General features: G+C 37.8%; 1 protein-coding gene across 2 annotated transcripts in view; it reads left to right on the forward strand.

Moving 5' to 3' along the window:
* The first annotated feature begins 4,230 nt into the window (after positions 1–4,230).
* LOC126188823 (39S ribosomal protein L16, mitochondrial) overlaps positions 4,231–23,401 on the forward strand; it is a 29,849-nt gene continuing 10,678 nt past the window's right edge. Inside the window, exons 1-5 of one of the 2 annotated variants that reach the window (XM_049930438.1) lie at positions 4,231–4,392; positions 4,500–4,571; positions 11,486–11,643; positions 11,740–11,871; positions 11,944–12,054. In XM_049930438.1, coding sequence (XP_049786395.1) covers positions 4,359–4,392; positions 4,500–4,571; positions 11,486–11,643; positions 11,740–11,871; positions 11,944–12,054 — 507 coding nt within the window. In that variant the 5' untranslated portion in view covers positions 4,231–4,358. Of the gene's footprint in view, positions 4,393–4,499; positions 4,572–10,512; positions 10,533–11,468; positions 11,644–11,739; positions 11,872–11,943; positions 12,055–23,401 lie in introns of those variants that run through there. The other variant, XM_049930445.1, reaches the window with a different exon arrangement.

The following is a 23,401-nucleotide window of genomic DNA, read 5'->3' on the forward strand; positions in this document are numbered from 1 at the left end:
TTAAGTGCTAACTAGAAAAATTATTTCAGAATAAGTACTTGAAACTTTTGGCCAGTGCTTCAAGACGTTCCTTCATGGCAGCTGCTGTTTCCTCGTTAACTTCGATTCTGTATGTTTCTAAGAAAGCATTGAAGAAAGGGAATGCATCAAAACAGTTCTCTTTCACATTACTGGACCATCTTTCAAGTTCTTTTAATATTTGCTTCTATTTTATCTTGAACATAGAACTTGTGGACATCCTTCCCTTGCAGTGATAAATTGAGGCTATTAAGAGCACTGAGTATGTCACTCAAATGTGAAAGATGTGTTATACAGTTTTCGTCATTTAACACGTCCAAGAAACTGCACACAGATTTTGTATAATTTTTGTGCTCCAACAGGAAGATTCTCAGCTCACCTCGAAGTTCATACAACCAGCGTACTTCACATTGCAGGAGAGGTGTTTTGTGCTCACTGCCCATCTCATTGCACAGAGTGGCAAACAATCTTGAATTTTTAGGTCTAGATTTCATAAAACTAACAATTTTCACTGAGTCATTAATGATTATCTTTAGGCTTTTGGACAGACTTTTATCTACAAGATTTCTTCCTCTATACTCCCCCATCGAATTCAAATCTAACAAAAGCTAAAAGAATAGCCTCGCCAGCTATATGTGTGCTTTCATCAAGCTGAAGTGAAAAGTAGTCACTTTGCTTGAAAACTGTGATCATGGATTGTTTTACAAATTCTTACATTTCATCGATCCTTCTCTTCCTTGTTTCGTTTGATAGGACTATTTCATCAATTAGTCTTGCTTGCTTTTCCGCTAAATAAAGAATCATATCTTATTCTGGCTGCTGGTGAAATAATATCCTCTCCTATGATGTGAGCTGCCCCCTTTTTGGCTATCAATAATAACAATCGATATAAAGCTATTGTAGCTTGCTTATTTTGTTCCCCAGAAGTCGATTTTGTTATCACACAGTTTGACTTTAAAAATTCTCATTTTCTGTTTTGGAAAAAATCGATTGACTTACTTGCATATTCTGGATGTTTCTTCAATAAGTGTAGTTTCAGTTTTGATGGTGTCATATTCTCATTAGCAAGTACTTCAAAGCACACAACACACTGAGGAAGTGGCTCTTGAAATGCTACAGTGAGTCCACTGAGCAAATGGGCCCTAACTTCGGCAGTCAAACCTGAATATACGCCAGACCTAGCAATGACACCCTCAGTCATCACTGCAACATATTTTGTCCACTCCATTTCATTTTCTATCATAAAGCCACCAAGACATATAAAAATTTCCTTCCCCGTTGCTGTCATTCTCAAACATTTACAAAAGGGCATTTCTTCCTCTATACTCCCCCATCAAATTCAAATCTAACAAAAGCTAAAAGAATAGCCTCGCCAGCTATATGTGTGCTTTCATCAAGCTGAAGTGAAAAGTAGTCACTTTGCTTGAAAACTGTGATCATGGATTGTTTTACAAATTCTTACATTTCATCGATCCTTCTCTTCCTTGTTTCGTTTGATAGGACTATTTCATCAATTAGTCTTGCTTGCTTTTCCGCTAAATAAAGAATCATATCTTATTCTGGCTGCTGGTGAAATAATATCCTCTCCTATGATGTGAGCTGCCCCCTTTTTGGCTATCAATAATAACAATCGATATAAAGCTATTGTAGCTTGCTTATTTTGTTCCCCAGAAGTCCATTTTGTTATCACACAGTTTGACTTTAAAAATTCTCATTTTCTGTTTTGGAAAAAATCGATTGACTTACTTGTATATTCTGGATGTTTCTTCAATAAGTGTAGTTTCAGTTTTGATGGTGTCATATTCTCATTAGCAAGTACTTCAAAGCACACAACACACTGAGGAAGTGGCTCTTGAAATGTGCCAGCAAACACAAACCCAAATTTCAAATAGCCATCATTGTATTTACGAAAGCAATATTTTGCCTTCTTCTGGATAGAGTTAAGTTCACTAACTTCACCAACACAGTCACCTTTAGTTGTATTATATGATGCACTGGTACTGGATGTGGAAGGCTCATTGTACTTACATGAAGTCTGTATTTTAAGGCACGATCCAGTTTTAATCTACACGTCCATAGTGAAATTAAATGGTGCAAGCCACCTTAATAAACACGCATGCACACACTATACCAAGAAACAAGCAAAGCATGCTCTCACAGTCATGAGTCACACTGTCCCAAGACCCCTAGTAGAAGGGAAGTGGTGTTGCATTATTGCAATTACCGATGAGTCCTGCGCCTGTACTGTTCTCGTTTTGCCACAGCACGTTATTAAGCCACAATAGTGGCTTGCTTAGAATGATTTTGTATATAATTTTTCAGATTATAGAACTTTCCTTTTGAAATAACATTTCATATTTTCAGTCGGCAGGATATTTTACTTAGTTATTTTAAAAATTGTTTGGTGACCCACCTGAATAAGTCTCGCGGCCGACTAGCGACTCGCGACACAAAGTTTTTGAATCACTGACCCCAGAGATCTCCATGCTGAAATCACTGATGACCCAGAGTGCTCTTCAGTTGTTGCTAACTTCAAAAATGGCTCAAATGGCTCTGAGCACTATGGGACTTAACTTCTGAGGTCATCAGTCCCCTAGAACTTAGAACTACTTAAACCAGACTAACCTAAGGACATCACACACATCCATGCCCGAGGCAGGATTCGAACCTGCGACCGTAGCGGTCGCGCGGTTCCAGACTGAAGCGCCTAGAACCGCTCGGCCACCTGTGCCGGCATTGCCAACTTAACTCGACATGAACTCTATTCTGGAAATGACTAACCGAGGAATAAAATAGCGACATACAACGCGTATTCCAAGTTAACAAGTGGTTAACCTGTTCCTTGGTTTGCTAGCGCTGGATGTATCCCGAGATTTTACCACTGGCGCTATGTTCAGTTCAACAGAACGGGACGGAAGGTGACTAGGCGCCAAAACGCGGTGGTACACACTAGACGGAACGCCAACGCGTAACTTCGCTCAATCAGTTACCGAACCGCGACAGAGAGGTTTCGAGATACCATTTGTGGTGTAAAACTAGGAATATAATATCACATCAACTTTGTTTGCGCCGACCGTAGTGAGAGCACACGAAAGCGTAGTACACACATTTATAAAATAAATGGCGCGCAGTCTCACCGTTATATCCAAGAACTATAGAAACCTCCTAAGGGGTGTTTCCTTCTCCTTTGTTGCCAGAACTCGGATGACGCGAAAGCCTGGTACGATCGTCTGCAAACAGATGGCGTGATGCGCTATTGGCAGTTATTAAAATAATGGGTGGTGTCAGATGAGCGGCAATAACAGTAACCACTACTTCTCAGTAACCGGTTATTTCTATCTTGTTAATTTATTCTGTGCCACCTCTATTAGACAGTTGTTTAGAGTTTTGTTGGGAGTATGGGTTATTGCCAAACAGGATGTGAGGAATTGCGTCGTCTGCTATGGGAGGCTGCTGTGACACTCTGTAAGAAGACCACAGATGTAATGAAATTACTAGTTTCCTTTGAGAATAACTTTAACTTGGAAAACATTCATCACTTGTTGCCGCTCTTGTCAAATCTGCAAACTGTATCCACACTTGCCGCCTTGAGAGCCGCACGCTCGATATGTGTCGGTCGGAGGCGACTTCGTTATGTAAACTCGAAAATCGATTTACGAAATCCGGTTTTGGAAGTCCAATGTAAACTAGACGACACATTGGTTTGCGAACGTCGCCTTTTTGGTGTTTTGCGAACAGAAATCTGACTGTCACCGTGTTTTTTAATCCTGTCTGTCTATTTCCTAAGTGTTTCTAATCAACACCACTGACTCCGGTTTTTCTTCACAACTTTTTCGCCATATACCAGTTTTAAACATTACCCCTTTTGTCACTTCTTTTTATTGTTATATCTCCTCATTATGTTTTTTTAACTTTATCTGTAGGCTGCAGAGCGATGTATTACGCTGCTGCCAGCCCGCACCCCTCTGGGGGAATCAAAATATAATAAAGAAAAAATAAATTGATTTCCGGAGTGTTGATATTGATGTAGAAATTTCCGGAGTGTAGATATTGATGTAGAACTTAGCAGATAATAGCACTCAAACAGCAGCGTCCCCTCACCAATGTCAGTGTTTCAACTTCCTGTCTGAGGATAAATGACGCTTCGTTCTGTTCGGCGTGCGTGAAATTTTTGCACCTTTTATCGTGTGTATGTTGGCTGCTCTGGGGTTTAAGCACTGTTTTGTTTTGTGCTATGAAGTTGTTGTTATAGTGGTAGTGGTAGTGGATGTTGTGTGTTGTTTAATATAACAGTTAATTAAAGTAACATTTAATGTTCTGCGAACGATAGAAGAAGCAAAATGATGCGATCGAACTTGGTTAAAATTTTAAACAGTATGTGCATTTTTTTCTGTAACATACCTTATTGGGTGTAATTTGTATTTATCAAATGGGAAACCTAAATGAATATAACAGTTTTAATAGTTTCCTTTGTTTAACAGGCTCATTTTCAAAGATTTGCGCAGAACAGACTGCAGGCATGAAACATTTTCCTCCACCTCCAAAATACGATGGTAAGCAGGATATTGATTTTGTTTCTCTGTTGCTGTATGTGCCAGAGACATTTTAAAGTTGTTAGCAGAATGTCGTTCATCGCACGCTCAACCACCAATTCAGTTTTTCTTTCGCAAATGTCATCCTATTTTGCTCGAACTGTTAAAGTGTGTGTGATTCACACAAACTATATGTATAAAGTGCAAATCACTATTATTTGGTAAAAATTACTTTCGTGCGAGAAAGAGCTTCTCTCTTGTTTTGTTAATAACGGATGTTCAGTTACTGTTTATTTTTTGACTATCAGCTCGGAGTAACAGTCATTCGTTCCTCCTGTTCACAGGTTATAATTATGCTTTTACTTGTGGAAGCTTGTACCACAGTTTTAATGGTTTCATCCCATTTTTGTGTGTGGACATTGAGAGGAACCTTTAGCTTTCGTTTTGATAAGGGACTGCTGTGAGTGAATTGGTAAATGTCATTTTGTGCTTTCATGAGAAATAGAAAGCTGTTACATGTTCTGTTATCGTATGAAGACTTTAAAAGCTCTTGCCACTGAATATGTATGGTGCCATGATATATTTTCCTCGAGATTCTGTTTGGGTCTCGGACAAATGAGAGAACAGTTGAGGGAGGCAAGAAATGTTACGTTTATTGTGTTACACTTTAAAGAAAGCAAGAAATAATGTGGGACTACACAGCTCAGTAATTATTCAGTTCTTGCTTATTTGATGGCATATACACACTTTCATCTAAGGTAATCTTAACTTAAACTGGTACTTTGGAAACATAATTAGGGATTAAAGGCTTGTTGATGGCGAGTCGTATTGGATTAAAGAAGGGTGAAACAGGAATCTTCCCAGCATTTCCTTTTCAAAGGTACCATGCCCAGCATTTACCTGAGCAAGTTAGAGCTACAAGGGATAATCCAAATCTGATGCCTTGCTTTAGTACATGCATTTAAATGGAACAAGATATTATGCTTTATTAAAGTCATTCATTTCTCATTATTAATACCCAGACCGAAACTAAGAGTGTGAAGGAAACTTCTTTCAGCTTTTAAATGAACATAATGTGAATGAATGAAGTAGAAGAAAAACATCTCAGTTTCTGTGGCAACATGCGGATCAAATGAACATTGAACATGGTTACTAAATTTCACAGTGCCACCTGTCACAGTGGTATTAACACACTCCTTCTTCTGAAGTGTTAGTTCAGAGGCAGACCTATCAATATTATGAACTTGAGGATTTGTTTCTATGGATATAGGGTTAAATCTCATGCTTGAAAGAAGAAACATGCTTTGAACTAACAAAGAACATACAATGAAAAGCAATGGACAGGCATAACTATCACAATGTACTCAACAGAATAGTGAACTGTGGTATTTATTTCCATTTAAATTAAATTGATTTAAAGCTGCATCCCATTCTGAGTAGTTTCTGTAAGTCACATTCAATAAAGAGCAGCCCTCTTTCGTTTGCCATGATGAAAATGTACATTCTCTAAGTTTAAGTGCAGTGCACTGCCACAGTGTCTGGTGCTTCCTACATGATTCTCTCCCTCTCCCTCTCTCTCTCTCTCTCTCTCTCTCTCTCTCTCTCTGCCACAACCACTGCACTGCTGAACACAATACCCAAATCAAAATACAATAAAATTAACTGCATTCAAAACAAAAAAGCTGAGCCATCAGGAAACAAAACTAAATAACACCTCAACTTACCCTAACTGCCACCAAAACATGCCCCATCCCCCACAAACCAAATCATGAACACCCTCGCCCCAACCCAACCTACTCAGTTCACAACCCTCGGCCTATCCATTTTCCCCACTGCCCTCAGAAAACAACGAATTGCGCAAGAATCATAAGGGACAATCTTTCACCTGCAGTATTCATCCAAGGATGACAGCAGGGTGGAAGAGCACCTTTTCTCCATCTCTATAACTGATTTAATAAGCCCCCAAAACCCCTCTATTAAATTGGAACATGCCTCAGTACTGTAATCTTTAAACTCAGTATTGTGATTGACAACAGAATTATCATATCCCCGTTTGACAAACCCTTATATGATGAAAAACCATCTGAAACTACAGTAGTTGTCTCATTAATGTATTCTTCAATCAAGCCCACTAAAACCCTTTTAGTTCTGTTCTGAGGCACCTAAAAACATCATCTGAAACCCCCCACCTGATATAACAGCTCCCCATACCCACAAAGCTGCATGAGGAACACCCCTCCTGTACTTTCCTTTTCCTGAACTATGACATTATTTCCAGCACTACCCCCCCCCCCCCCCCCCTTATAAATGTAGACTCTTTTGAATGTTGTTAGGCATACTTGTTACCAGGTTGCCCAGATAAGTATAAGCCTGTTGGATATTGTCCCATTCATTCACAGCAGCCCCTTTGATGTCCTGTAAGGTTTCTGGTGGAACAGGTTGAATGACAGTTGCTTGTTTTAGTATGGGCCGTGCATTCTCTGTGCAATTGATATCTGAAGTCATTCCATTTGACCGATTGATATGTAAGCCATTCTGTTTGACTGATTCTTTGCTCCACTAGGAAGGTGCTCACAAGATTGTGACGTTGGGGGTGTGCATTGTAGTCTATCAGTGTGATTCCTACTTGAGTATGTTCAGCAAATGGAGCCTCAATGCATGCAAGGGTGTCATTCTGATGTTTTACAGTGGTCATCCTCCTATGTATTGGCACAAGAGGTGTCCTGAAGCCATACATGATTCCACCCCAAAACATGCACCTTGATAAGGGGGACAGTGTGTGATACATTTAGGATGTAAAAATTGTCCTCGTTGCCTCCCCACACAAATACCAGTATTAATGTGGGTATCATCAGAAAAGAGTGTTGTCCCACTGCTGCCAAGTCCAAAAACTTGTTTTCTTGCTCATGTGAGCCAAGTTAGAGGAGGAGCCTTGAGAGGTCTCCTGGCATGTGATCCCTGCTCATGAAGCCTACTATGTATCCTTTCTGTTGATACCTGCACTCCTGTGGCTACTTGCAATTACTGCCATAGACATATGCTATTGTGTACTGCTGTTATACACAGATATTGGTCCTGCACGCCTGTTTTATTTCTCCTTGTCTATTTATTTGATGATCCTCAACTAATCCTGTTGCTAGAAACTTGTTCCAAATTCAAGAAACATCACTTTGACTCACAGTGACATTCACTGCAATGTCCAAATGTCTCATTCCATGCTTCATCAGAGTGACTTATATGGAGTTTCTTATTGTACGTAATTGTTGTCCAGACCATCCTGAATCAACACAGTATCAATATTCCAATATTTACAGGTGGCATGGTGGCCATAGACTGCACATACTGCTCCCTCATGGGCTGTTTCCACTAGAATTACATTACAAACAAATCATTGTATTGACATCATAATGAAGTTCTCGGTCACAACATTCAGAATTAAAGTTTCAGCAATATGCAACCTTTATTTTGATCGCTGTACAATAATGCATGTCTGAGAGCTAAAGTTTGAGGTGCCAATCCTGTTATATATTAGTCAGTCACATTACAGCACAGTAAAAATAAGTAATGCTTACAATTGTGCATGTTATTGAACATCTTCCACTATCTTGACATTCAGCTTGAAGGATACTCCCTGGGGTGAAGGGGGAGGGAGGCAGTTGAACTCTGTGACTGTTCCGTTATTGTGTATAGTCTGCACACTGCAATGTTTGATCCCTGAGATTACAGACCTGGAAAAGGCAATTAATGTTATAGTATAATGCGGAGTAAGGTACATAATATTAGCAAGTTAAGTTTGAGATGCAAGTGTACTGACGTGGTGTCAATAGCGAAATGGGAAACAGAGCTGCCCAAACGAACTGCTTGATAAAATCACATTTTACGTGCTTTTGGGTTTTTTATGTTTGGTCTATAGAAAGTACAAGATAAACAAAATGGAAAGCATATAGTGCGTAGCTTCTTCATTCTTCATATTTTCTTCAGAGGCCTTAGGTATCAAGGGCCATTTGCATATTGTGAAAATGGGAGTCTGTAAAGTGACCAGTAAATTGCTTATTTTGTGCCAGTTATCTGAAGTAGCTCCATTAATGTTCTGATGGTTACCTCTGGTTTTTTTCCCAGGCTCGGACTGGTTTTCTCAGACACTTCTTTTTGTGACCACCTTTTTGTTTTGGATGAAAGAGGCAGCCAGCTAAAAAGAACAATTCTGTTCTCTTTTGCACGCTATTGCTGAAGTGTTTATTGGAGCTTGATGTTACTGATTATTGATATAGTTGTCTTACTGAGGTGATTGTATATTCTATATAGTTTATATATATTGGGCTGTACAAAGTCAACAAACTATTCTGTGAAGAATTCGAAGCCCAGCTCTGCACTGTCCAGAAGCACGGCTACTGTGATGATTTGAGGATATTTTTGGAATCAGAATAGATTTCTTGCATGTTGTGTGCATGCATGGAACAATAGTTCACTGAGGAAAATAATAGTTCAATGGAAAATAATACGTTTTTCAAGTTGAGATTGACATGCTGTTCAGTAGAGGCATTGTTCATCCCAGAGCATCTCCTTCATGGTGACATATTTGGCTTGTTGCTCAGCCTTCTGAAATCAGCAGCGAATCTTTGCTATTGACCTGGGAAGTGCAGTTTCCTTTGCACTGGAGTGTGAAAACAGATTTTTTTATGATATGGGCACTACTTCATTATCCTTGGCAGGTATTGTAACATGCCAAAGGCTGTTTTGCAATCCTACCGAAGACTTCAGTTTCTTGATATCTGTCTGTTTACCGTGATGGATTGTAGTCAGGAGCAACAAATCATGTTGTAAGATACAGTTTGTTGATAAAATGGCTGGGCATGTTGCAGATATCCGACAGTGAGTTGTGTACTGTCATTGGCTATTGGGGAGCAACAACTGAGGGTTAAGGACAGCAGTACCAGGTTTTTTGGTTAATGTAGGCTACCATGTAATGCAGTGATGGCTCATGGCTGAGAAGTTAGGTGAAGAGACAGCAGGAAAGGAAAATATAGGTATATTTACACAAGCTTGTCTTAATAATTGAACTTGTGCAACAAATCAATTCTTTGGTCCTTTAAGGCTGCAAAATTGTTGATGATATCTGCCTAGAATGGCTGTGTTTTTATTAACTGTGCTAGAAGTTTTTTCTGAATTGAAATATTCTCTAAGAAGAAAGTCTCTTTTCTGAAACTGCATTTACTCAGGTATGTTTTTATGCTTCGAGCAAGAAAAGCTTCATTTCACAGATGCTGTAGAGAAGAGATGGACAGAATAAAGGAGAACAGTGTAAGTATCTGAAAAATGTCCTATTCTATTAAGCATTTCTAATGTCTTTCCAATGGATATATTCCTGCACGTCTCATGGGGAAACAGAATAGGGAGTTTTGCTTCTTGAGTGTTGTATCTCGGAGAATACAACCCCGAAGAAATTTTGCATGTTTTCAAGTGCACAAGAAGGAAAACATGCACTTTTCTTCAGACATTGTGGTATTGGCAAAGCAAACAAAACCTCTCATTCATTCCGATCAAAATGTGATCCAAAGTTTTGGAATAAAAGGCTTGATAGAATGTGAAAAGGGTGTTTGTAATAAGATACACCCTGGATTGTACGCAGCATTCATATTTGAAACATACACCACTAAATGCACTTCAGATGGAAGCATGATCCATGCATGCAACTTTCACTGCTTTATAGCCTGCTGTTTTGAACTGAGTAGTCGGCAATAAAAGCTCCATATCTACTTCACTGCATGCCCCTTTCACAGGCAAACTCGAGCATGTGATGTCATGGTTGGTATAGCAGCCATATAGCTATGCTTGGCTGTGGCTGCACCAATGAGCTTGAGCTGTGGGAAAGGGGAAAGCCACTTTGCCTGGGTAAAATCATGCGCTTGCTGCTACAAGACAGTTGTGTGGAGTACCAAACAAAACAGGGAAATACATTTGGAGTAAAAACCAGCATATGTGGTAAGATAAATAAACTTTTATAAAAATATTGGTGAAGTGCTACTTCACCTACTACTCTTAAAACCTCTGATGTAATGCATTGAGCTGTATGTTCTGTTATGAAGGTGTTTGTCAGTTTCTGAACTAGTGACAGTGGTAGGGGCCCATGTTATAACATTATTAATGTGACCGCTACTTAAAAGTTTTCTTTTGGTATGTGTTATTATTATTATTATTATTATTATACAGTGATATGCAAAATAAGAGTTCCCTTGTTAACAATAACTTTTCTTCCTGTAGCTTATAGAAATCGAGCTCTTACCAGAGCCATCCTACCTGGTAAGACAATATATTGTTACCCCTGATTTCAGCTAGTTGAAAGATAATGTTAAGCCCAGTGGCCCTCGTCATCATTCGTAATGGTTTTTTTTTTTTTTTTTTTTTTTTTTATTGCCACAGTTTTGTGAAATTTAGTTTTTGTATCTTTTCAGGTTTTGTAGTTAGATGTTGTTATTTTTCACATGTTGCTTTAAATTTGTGCAGATTTTCATCAATATGATCATCATAATCATAACTTATCTCATAGCCCGGATGTTTAAAACACTCAGTGGCACTGTTAGTGCTATTTTATAGTAGTAGACTATGTGCCCCTACTTCCCCTCTCCCGCCCCCCCACCCCACCTCCCCTCTCTTTCTCCCCGAATGTCTATATACTCATCAAAGTTATCTACATTCAATAGATGCACATAAGAGACAATACTCACGGTATAATTATGTAGGTCAAATGCTAGTGTACACAAAGAAATAACATTTCAAATTAGGAAACTGAACCTCGTACTCAGGATCTCCCAGCTTACAGTGCCAAAACACTTGACCTGTATTACCTTTTATTTTTATATAAGGAAAAAATCTTAATTTTCTGTGTTGTACTTTTTCAACAACATTGAGCAGTATCAGTTTTTATTTTTTTCCAGACATTGAGTTTCCTGAAAGAGCAAGGTTGCGGTTCATGGATAAAGTTCCTCAGTATCCACCAAGTGTTCGACCGCCAAAAATGATGAAACGGTTGCTTCTTATGCGGGGTCCAGAACTTGTGCATAATGAACTTCTTCATAGACAGTATGGGATTATAGTAAGTCTCTTAAAGTTCATAAGTTGAAATTTGAAACTACTTTCTGACTTTTATTACTTGTGGAAGCCCTGTTTCAGTGCTTCATTTTGTGGCTAGGCTACAGGAGGTGGCCGTCTGAAATGGGGTCACTTTGAAATGATACGTCTAGGAATTCTGCGGAAGATGGATGATTCAAGAATGTTTGCCATATGGAGGATTGATGCGCCATGGCAGTCTGTTACGAAAAAGGTATGCTTCCCATTTTTGCACGTTTTTAAGCTTATCATTTGGATTTTGCATAACCATTTTAATCCATTGCAGGGTCAAGGACAACGAATGGGAGGTGGGAAAGGTCCAATAGATCATTACGTGACACCTGTAAAAGCAGGACGTGTGATTGTTGAAGTTGGAGGAAAGTGTGAATTTGCGGAAGTAAGTTAGCCATTTTTTATGTACATAAATATCAGCAGAATTAGTTACTGTACTGTGTTTAATGCAATAAGGTACATACTTGATAGCTTCTACTAAAGTATTAGCAGTTGTGATGGTGTCTGAACTGCCAAGAAGTGTAGCAGTTGTAATGGTGTCAAACTGGCTGAGTCAGAAGCTTTGAGAATAGCAATTGTGTCACCTCATATGTTACACAGAGAATAATTATGTGTGCCTCACAGTTATCTGCGGGGAAAAGAAACTAAAAACTGGTGCATTCACAAAATGTATTTGGGTGAAAGAAAAGTGTTTGTTTCAGCCCGTGTACGTACGAAATGGGAGTATGAGGAAAGTTCAAAAATTAAGTTACAAGTTATTATGGGAGGCCAGGTAATTTTATTGAATGCTGTACTACACTTCCAAATGATGCAAATGCAACACTGTCACTAAAAGTCATTAAGTTTCTGTAAGTTGCTAAAACATTTAACCAATTGCTCCATTCCTTGATGATAGAAATTCACTCCTTCATCACAGACTCATTTGAGAACGTCACCCGACTTCATTTTTATTTTATTTATTTATTTTTTTTTCAGTTGGAAGTATAGTAATTTCTTCCAAAAGAAATGGATTCAACTACATTTCGATCTCCAAAATCCAATAAATAGTTTTGAGGAAATAGCAATATGTAGAACCTGGTATTTCTTTTTAGTATCAAACCAATTTCTGTCTTGCGTGAAAGTTTGAAACTTTGTGCACAAATAAGAAAATACGTCATTTTGGATGAATCATGGATTTTAATTATGTATGAGGCTGACTGCAAAACATGTCTGATAATATTTAGGAGTGACAATTTTAGCTCATGCTATTAATATACCGGAGACTGAGTGGATTTCCCATAATATGTTTACATTGGTCCTGCTGATTGCATGGAACACCAGTGAGAACACTAAATTTGAATACTGAGATTACCAGTAAGTGTTCACATATATTATTTATTGATTAACAGTTATTTCATTCTCAGTAGCCCACATAACTTGTTAACTGATAGCTGTGCCAGCCCTTCAATAGGAAACCAGAGGAGATGTACACTCCTACTACATACTGACATAGCCATAGCCTAGGAAGTTCTTTGGGCTATTTGGAATGATGTAATTGTTAACAGCTGCTTAGCCAATAAAAATATGTGTGAGCAAGAAATGTTAACATCAGTTTTTGACAATGAAATTCTCCAAACAGCCATGCAATTGAGAAGTTATTTTATTTTTATGACCAGTTTTGGCAATTCATTATGCTGTCTTCACCTCGCGTATGCAACTCTCAAAAATAATTGATATTGGCATAATGGGGGCCATTTGTTTCTGGATGCTGTGAATTCTCATCTGCTTCCTTTGAAAACTTGACTGCAACTCCAATAATAGTTGCTCTCAAGTCTTCAAAGGAGGCACTGCACGACTGTTTGATGAATTTCATGTTAAATATTTGACCAGCGACTGTCCCATGTCCACAGTGGGTCAACATAATTAACAACAGTAGTCCCACATAATAGTTCCCTAATACACTCAGTGTATTTGCTACTGGCTACCCTTCAAGTGTCCTCATATGGGAATTCTATAAATTATGAAATGTGTTTTACAATATATTAGTTCCAAATCACTTTGGAGACAAATTCTGTAAACTTTAAATGTACGCCACAGCTTTTACCTGTTGAGGAAGGATAGGATTGTGGCTTGAATTGAAGCACACATGTTCCAATGACAGGAATTTTGCTCATTATTTCGCTCTGACTTGGTCCTGTTAATTTATTAGAACAGGAAATAGTTGTAAATTATTAAAGGAATTGCTGCTCAGTTTGTTACTAATGTCTATTGGAATAGCCAAGTCTGCTTCCAATACATAATTTATAATGATTGGATCACAGATATGTGGCACTTGTCAATAAATTTTAGAGAATATTGCTTGGGTCTACATTCAGTGTATTTCTTTTTTTCCTCTCCAGAGATTCTCATAGCATCTCTGCTACGTATGATGTGGACTACCACTATTCTATCATCCACTGTCTTCTGTTCTTGTGTTTCATTCCTACAGATTAGCATCTCTATAACTAATTATCTAGGATGCGGCTCCCAGAATTTTACATTTGTGCATTATCATTTAAGTTTTCCAGGGATATATCAAATACCCTTTACATCAGCCTCATGGAAAATTTAAAACAGCAGGTAGAGTGGGGGTGGGGAATAAAAAACACACTGTCTGTGCTAGCATATGTCACAAAGTGGTTTTCCCAATGTCAGCTATTGAAAATGATCAACATATACGTAATTCTGCATCTATAAATGCTAACACAGTAAGTTGTCCCTTACGGGAAATTGCATATGGAGGACTATGTTAGATGAACTGTTGAAGTAAATCCTGCAGTTTGTGCTTCTTATTTGATTGCTTGTTTGAGAAGAAGCCCCCTTATCTCTTCTGAGGCTGTCGTGTTGTCTCCACTTCTGAGGCTGTCGTGTTGTCTACATTGGAATTCTTCTCCGTTAGATCGCGCTTTCTAGTTGCTATTTGTAACAGTGAAATTTAGTGTGGCGGTTGGTATTACCACTATTGTTTTTGCACTAATGTCCAAAGTCATTACTTTAAGAAGAGGAATGCCATCTTATTTATTTGTCAAAGTGAAATAAGGACTCACATCTGGTGATGTAACAAAATCAGTCCTGTGTGAGAGCCAAATGAAGTTCATAAACTAGTGTTAGGATCACAGTTATAATCATACAGCATTATTTCTAGCACTGCGAGTAATGAACGTTATTTCATTATCCTTTCGCCCTAGTCGTGTAAGGTTAAATTAACATTTCATGAAACGAAATAATCTTTTATATTACTTACATGGAAATAACTTGCCCATTCTGTCAAAAGTGAGTCGTTCATATCACCAGATATGACTGATAACTGACTTGGACGCTCGTGTCACAGTGGCTAACCGATGACTGATCCAAGACTAAGAGTAATCTAATTTTTAATAAATGAAACTGTAATTATAAAGCATTAACATAGACGAAGACTTCAGGATTGTTAAATTGATTTTTAATAAGTCAAACTTTAAAGCAGCTCATTGTAAGAGCTATACCACACTGTGGGTTCATGTGTCATGACCATCTGTCACACCTGGAGTGAGTAACCTGTCTCTCTATCAGCGTACTTGGGGACAGAAGTGAATCGGCAAATACAATTCTATACATATAAAAATATATGTACAGAGTGAACATTAATAAAACTGACAAACTGCAGGCATGGATTCCTGACTGGAAATGGAGGGGAAAAGATCCTATTAACATTTGTCCAAAAATGGACAGTAAGCATGCAATGACAACAAATTGTTCCAAAACACAGTACAGAACTGAATCACATCCACATCACAACAGATGTTTGGTGTGGCCTCCATGGGATTGCAGCTAATAGGAGTAATAGTGGTTGTCATGCAGGATACACGTAATCGTACTTTGGGTCACACTGTGTATACCATGTTGAGGGGCCACTTGCCTGAGCTTGTGCTAGGGTTTGTCTCAGTATCCTGTAGAACCTGGTTCTCCAGATTTGTTGTACACACCATCCTCTGCATCCCTGCATGTTCGTCTGTCTGAAAGGATCCATGGTTGCGCACACACCCAAAAAGGGCTTGAAATGTTATATGATGTGGTTGGTGTCTGTAAGGGTACTTGTTTTGGTATAGCCTTGCTGCCTCTCAATCACCTCTATCTGCTTGTCTGTACGCAGGCACAATCTTGGCTTGTTCCTGACATGAATACTGGACCATTTTGTTGCTTGCAGTATGCTGTCAGTCACACAGCCTGAGACACACAAGGGACAGGTGTCAAGTGGTCAGAGAACTGTCATTCATCAGTGTCATCTACTGTGGTAATGATGCATTTCGGACACATATTTGTAGGACCTTTTTTCCTTTATTTGTCGTCAGGAATCTGTCCCTGCAGTTTGTCGGTTTTGTTAATGTTCACCCTACACACACACACACACACACACACACACACACACAAACACACACACACACACAAACACACATACACACACTCTGCAATGTGGCATAAATGCCACAGACTGCTGACACATTTGAAACATTGGATATTCTTGTCAGTAAAGGCAGTATTATCTACACCTACTGAGGTTGGGAAAAACAGAAAGAAAAACTATTTTGTTTGTTATGTGTGCTGCTCTCGAGACCATACTACAGTGAGAGATCTTGATCTGCACAGTTTTATGAATGTGGAGGACTTTTTTAATGCACGGCATTTGGAACTGTATCTTTGCACATGCTGAATTTTAATTGATTTTTATGCATAATCAGAAAATCGTATAGTATCTCCTTAATGGTTCGACATTTTCATTGTTAAACATTGGGGGGAAGTGACGTAATATGAGTACAAGTGGTCTCTTTATTCAAGACCATCTTGAGTATGTTAGGTCAGCCTGTTCTCAATAGGTTGAAAAATTTACCTCAAGGCAGAGGAATCTCATTGAAGATCAGTGGCAAGAGAGAGCAGAAGGCAAAGAGAACCCACCATGTTACAGAGCCTTAAGAATCTCTGAAGTTTTGTTACCAGGAATAAATAGTCAGAAGAAAAAAAGGGAATCGGAGCCCAGGGTCTGGTAGTGGAAGGAACTATGTGAGACTTCTCAGATCTTCAGTGAAATGCTAGGTGAAAAAAAGTGAGATAAGAAATTGAAATTGCAATATGGGATAAGAGAACACTACTGAAAACTGAAAAAATTCTAAAAAAAATCAGGAAAGAGGCTGATTAGATATGTTTGATGTACCAGAAACTAGACAGAAAAATAATATAAAAAAGGGAACACGTCCTAATGTTCTCCAAAATTGTATTTATTCAGTCACAAACTGGTTTTTGGCTTCTTAGGCTGTCTTCAGGCGACAGCTGTATGTCTCAAACACACATAAAATGACGTGTGACTTACAAAGATATTATTTCCACAGAAGATGCAAAAAAGATGACATTGAATATTTCCATAGGAAGATATTTTTTTGTCATACAGAAATAATTACATTCAGTATAAAAGGAAACAAAGTTTTTTTTTTTTTTTTGTAGAGATACATTTAACATCTGATGGAAAATAATTTGGACTTTGAAATTTTACTCAATGATTTGTAACAAATGTAATCTGACGGAGAGGGAAAAAAGAAATTGAGTTTGATCATTTGATACTAAATTGGCATTCTGTCTTATGTTTGTTGATTTCCAGTACATCCAGAATGGTCATCTTTCCATTTTTTGTTACAGAATGTAATACTTCACATTCAGCATCATATTAGTAGTTGTCTGTTATTAGATTATAGGCAGATGTTGAATCTTTCTTAATCTCCAGCTTCTCTTGCATTCAGATAACCTAATTGCCATAGATCTGCCTGAGTGACCAATATATACTTTCCCACAGTGCTGCATAGGATTTTATGTAAACCACTCTGTGCCAAGAGTTGCATGTCTTTATTACAGAATAAAAATTATGGTGCACTGTTGATATTATAAAATCCATGTCTGTAGTTGCCAGACTTCAACTTTCTGCTGAGGTTATCTGATATTTGCCCACATGCGGGGTGATGCGTCTGTTTCTGTAACTACTGACTGGTTACTATTGGCCTACATACAGAATGGTATGATATTAAACATACTAATATTGCTTCAATTTATGGCTACAGCTCTGCTTTGATTGGTAATATACTAAAAATGTGTAAAAGTACACCATTTCTGTATGCTGGCCAACAGGAACCATTCAGTAGTTGCAAAATCTGATTATCATCCCAGATACTGGCAAGATTTCAGATAACCTCTGTAAAAAGTAGAAGTCTCACAGCTACAGAAGTACATTTAATAATACCAACAGTATATCAAAATTTTTATTGAGTAGTAAAGCCAAATCGCAAACCTTGGTACAGAGTGGTGCATATAAAATCACTTGCAAGCACTGTGGGAAAGTATGTATTGGTCAGTTAGGCAGAGCTGCTGCAATTAGGTTACCGGAGATTAAGAAAGAAAGAAAGAAAGAAAGAAAGATTTAACTTTCACCAAATGGCTAATAACAAAAAACCAGTCATTTTATGTAGAACGTGAAGTATTACATTCTGTAAAGAAAAGCTGAAAATGAACCTACTGGAAATTAACAAATGTATGACACAGAATGTCATTTAGTATTAAATAATCAAACTTTATTTCCTTTTTCCCTCTTTTAAATTAAGGTTTAGTTACAAATAATAGACCGAAATAGTAAATTCTTAATTTCTTTTTTGTTCATCAGTTGGTAAATGTACTTGCACAAAAAACTTTTCCTTTTTTAATTAATGTAATTATTTCTGAGTGATATCTTCTGTGTAAATAATATTTGTGTAAGTCAAATATCATTTTATCACTGTTTGTGACATTCAGTTGTCTCGTAAAGTGGCCTAAGAAACCAAAAACCGGTTCATGAGTGAATAAATGTTACTTATCAGAACATTAGGAAATATTTCTTTTTCATATTATTATCATGTTCTGCCAAGCACTGATGGAAAATTCAAGTCATTAAATAGAAAAAAAAAGTGGGAGATATCATGTCAGATGACTTCAGAAATATTTTCGTGTGGGAAAGGAAAATCAGACTGTTGCTGCATATGTGTTTTGTATATTGTGGCACTGTGGCTCTGTAGTGAAGTGACAGACTACAAATCCAAAGGGCTTGGGTTTGATCTGTGGTCAGTTGTAAGGTTTTTATCAGTCACTTATCAGTTCAGTCTCCTCTGGCAATGTTAATGTCAAAAAGGTTGATTGCTTTGTGGTTCTGATTCCACATTAAAATGACTTAAGTCACTTCAAAGATCAGGGAAAGTCAATGGCATAGCACTCCAATAGGACAATGCCTAGGAAAACACTGTGGTGTTCAAACCGATCTTCAGTTTTGTGTCAGCTTTACATTATGTTCTTACTTGTAAGAAGATGAAGCCTCATCCATGAATTGCTGCCAGTATGAAGCTACCAGTGTTCATGGTCAGCATATGCTTAGTTTTTTCCAGAAGTACAGTTACTGGTGAGCTACATTTTGAGAAGAGGACGTGACTGCAAAAATTTTATTGATTTTGATGTGAATTATTTTCCTTTGAACCATTATGCAATAATGATACTGTTACGAGGAGTTTTAGTGGATAAAGTTTGTCAGTGCTTTCCATGCAGTGCATATTGTTATATGAATATATTTCTGATGATGAAGACATGTATCTTGAAAACACACAAAAGAAAGTGTCTTTGTGTTGTGAGTAGTTTCACCTACATTTTAGTTTTCAAGCCAGAACCGAACATCCAGTCAAGGGTAAAAGAAGAAAATCAACCAGTGTCTGTTGTTAAGGATATAATAGACCAACAATATAGTTAATACCTTCCATGTTAATAACAGACTATTTCTGATAAAACTAGACATTTCTCCAGAATTCAGACAAAAAGAATGTGTTCAGAAGATGGAGGATCATATTACATGTGTGATCCACCAAGCTGCTGAAAAATCTATAACAAAGTCTGGCAACCATCTCAGAAGACAACCTGCTCTGTATGCAATAAAAAATACAACTTGAGAATCAGTTCCAGGTGTGAAGCTCTGTGGAAATTCAAATGTAATCCAACAGCAGATCATCTTGGCAACTTCAGGACTGTGAGATTGAAAGTGAGGTAAGTGGTTAAATAAAGGAAGAGAAACTTCTGGAAGGAATTAGTGAATTCCAATTATCGATCCACATTGACCATGCAAGTTTCAGAGCCAATAAGAAGAATTACAGGCAAGGGCAATACACATCCTCTTCGGCCACATTGTGGATAGATTCTTTGTGGACTCATCTTGAGATTTGGCTCAAACTATGGCTTAACACTTTTTTAATATCACCCCATCAATCAGACAGACTCATGAGTTCATGGCATTCCACAAAACTGAAGAGATCAGGTGAAGTTCCTTCTCATATACGAGGAAACTTACAATACATACTCCATGTGAGAAATGGAATCATATCTGTCCGCAGCAAGAGAAACTGCCCCAGGTTTGGATCTGATTCATTATAGTGTGTTGTGATATCTGTGCTCGGGAGACAAAGACAAATGCCTATCTAGTTTCAATAAGATCTGGTTTGATGGACCAACATGGAGAGGAAGAATATTAAATCCTTTGTATAAATGATGCAAGAATCAGATCATTGCTAACAGTTAACAGATTAGATCTTACCAACTGTATGGGAAGACTCTATAGCAAATGGTGCACTGCCATTTTGTGTGGTTCCTCAAATTCAAAATCTACTGTGCTGCTCCCATTGCAGTATCAGATGAAGCACTTCCACCCTAGATGACTTAATTCTTTAAGTCAGTGCGGTTTTTACCTAGAAAAAGTACGTGACTCCACTTAGAGATATAATATTGTTTGGCAGCTTAATGAATGTGACTTTGGGAACAAAACTGCCAGTTCCTAATCAGTCCTTCTTTGATAAAATGTGCTTCCACTGGTCATGTCAACTCGTGGTCATGAATTTCTCAGGGAAAAATTAAAGTTCCCACTATGTAGCAGCAGTGATAGCCACACTTCAGTTCTAGTAAAAATGGTGTTGGGACAACAGAAAGCGTTTTGTGTTCTACATTTTGCGCACTGTGGGTCAGTAATAACGTTTAGCAAGGCTTTCGTACTAGGTATGGTGTGGATCCTCCTGCAGCACAGAGCATTAGCATGAGCAGCTCCGAGAAACAGATTGTTTGTGTAAAGGCAAATCGCTGGGCCATCGCGGAGTGTCTGACACAGACGTCGAATGCATCTGCCATATTTTCACTAGGAATCTACAGGAATCCTGTCGCCATGCAGCTCAACAGCTCAACATGTCCCCAGTGTCCATCTGGCATGTGCTACACCAATGTTTACACATAAAACCATACAAAATTTGGCTACTGCAAGCTCTTCGTGGAGGTGACAAACAACAATGTGTGGAGATCTGTAATTTTGTTCTTGGCAAGATGAAGGATGACAGTTTTCTTCCACGCTTCGTGTTCAGTATTTAGTGAGCAACATTCCATTTAAATGGAAAGGTGGACCATCATAATGTAAGAATATGGGGTATGGAACAACCATGTAAAGTTGTACAACATGAGAAGGAATCTCAAAAATTTATTGTGTTGTGTGCAGTTTCATGGGAAAAGGAGTATGATCCATATTTCTTTGCCGAGAACATTACAGGAAGCACATATCTCGGTGTGCTTGTAACTTTGTTTTCCCACAGTTGGAGACTGACTTGAAAGACTTCATTTAGCAACAGGATGGGGCACTGCCACACTGGCATCTGGAAGCGTGGGAATTTTTAAATCAAAGGGTTACTGAATCATGGATTGGTCACACTGTACCAAATGATTCAGACTTAAGACCTGATTGTGTGTGATTATTTCTTTGTGGGGGTTTATAAAAAGACTCTGTTAATGTGTCTCCATTACCAGAAGCAATGAATGAACTGAGACGTCTCATAACAGCAACTGTGGAAGCTGTAACTCAAGATAAGCTCCCTGCAGTACGAGAACAATTTGAATACTGCAGTGACATATGCTGTGCTTCTCAAGGGGGGCCATATTGATCACATATGAAAAGGCATAAAAAAAACAAAATACATTGTATATGTTTATTAGTGTCAGAAATATAGAAATGCCAAATTGAATGATTCTTTTCGATATATATAATAAACCACAAGTACAGGAGGCCTAGCAGATGTTTTGCGTTAAAGCTCCGTCGTAGTGTGTTGAGATTTAGTTGACACCCACACACTTTTGGGCTTCCTTTAACAAATCTAAGATGAAAATATGAAATTTAAGTTAATTTTTCCATTAAATTTTTTTTTCCTGATTTGGAAAGTCACAGAACGCTATCTTTTCTGTTGTATTACCAGTTACTGCGGATGTAATTTTAAACTGTATTTTCTCCACTCCAACTATCTGTATTATGTAAATATTTATTACTAAAAATGTAAAAAAAAATGTATTTTTATGAGTTTTTATGAATTATTTACTTGAAAAATCTCATCCGAAAACTTATAAGAATTACACAAAATATTGTTTGGTTAATATGTTAATAGTCAGTGCAAACACAGTGGGCAATATTTTGCTGTGTAAAGTGTTACAAATTTTTCAACATTCTGCATATTTCGATTCACTGAATTTGTACTGTAAAATATGCATGTTGGCAACACTTTTTCCAGTGCTCTTCTGTTTGTAACAAATGAGTGAAAACTTGCACATAAACCAGTCTGCATCAAGTTTTGTATTTGGTTTGAACTTTTTGTTAGATACAATGTCAGTGAGGAAAAACAGTAGTGAAAGAGTGAGGTGTGTGGACTATGAAAAAGACACATGAAGGTGGTGTCCAATAAAAGTGAAAAACACTTCACAGTTGTTGGAAATTTGTCAGAGGTATTGCAGAAATATTTCGGTCCTCAAGTAAAGGTATTAGCATCACATCCGTTGTGCAGGAATTGCTGCACTCACTACAAGAAGAAATTTAGTGATAACCGACTGAACGATCACCATCACATGAATGTGAAACTTAAGAAGACAGTGCAGATGTGTTGAATGATAGGATTTCTTCTATATCCCCTACTATATCCCCCCTTAAATGTCCAGGAAAGGTAAAAAGCCCAAGAAGAAAACAGTATGTAAAAAGAAAAATGGAAGAAATTGAAACAAGTTTTACACAAGCAATCATCTACAAAACTTTGTGAAGTATATAATGTACACTTTGTAGTGATATGTACACAAAATGTGATGTGTGGTTTCAAAACCTAAATACTGCTATCTCAGCAGCCACCTATACTGTGAAGGTACATTTACTGACACTCATACCTGGTAGCTACTCTAAGCAGCAGAAACAGAAATACATACCCACTTCGTCACATTATTTGATTTCAAAATCCCGTAAAATAAAGAATGGGAAACTTATTTGGGCATACCCAGATTGTTACTGTGGCCTTCCGTTGCAAGATGATATGCTTACTGTTGCTGTGGAATATTACCTAAGTGATGACAAAGATTGCAGCAGGAAAAGTCCTAACCAGGCTAATGTTATCTCTGTTAGTAAAAATGGTGAAAAAATTATAAAGGCAAAAATATATATGACAAGATCTATAAGAGAAGCATAATTCCTAATGGAAAAAGAGAACCCAAATTTAAAAATTGGTCTCTCAAAATTCTACTCCTTGTGACCAAACTGGGTAAAATGCCAGCCAGTGAAGGATTTATGCGTGTGTATGTACTGCACTAATTCGAAACTTGTTTGTTTTGCAATATGCAGTGTCACA

Source organism: Schistocerca cancellata, chromosome 1 (assembly GCF_023864275.1).
Source record: "Schistocerca cancellata isolate TAMUIC-IGC-003103 chromosome 1, iqSchCanc2.1, whole genome shotgun sequence".
NCBI classification, from domain to species: domain Eukaryota; kingdom Metazoa; phylum Arthropoda; class Insecta; order Orthoptera; family Acrididae; genus Schistocerca; species Schistocerca cancellata.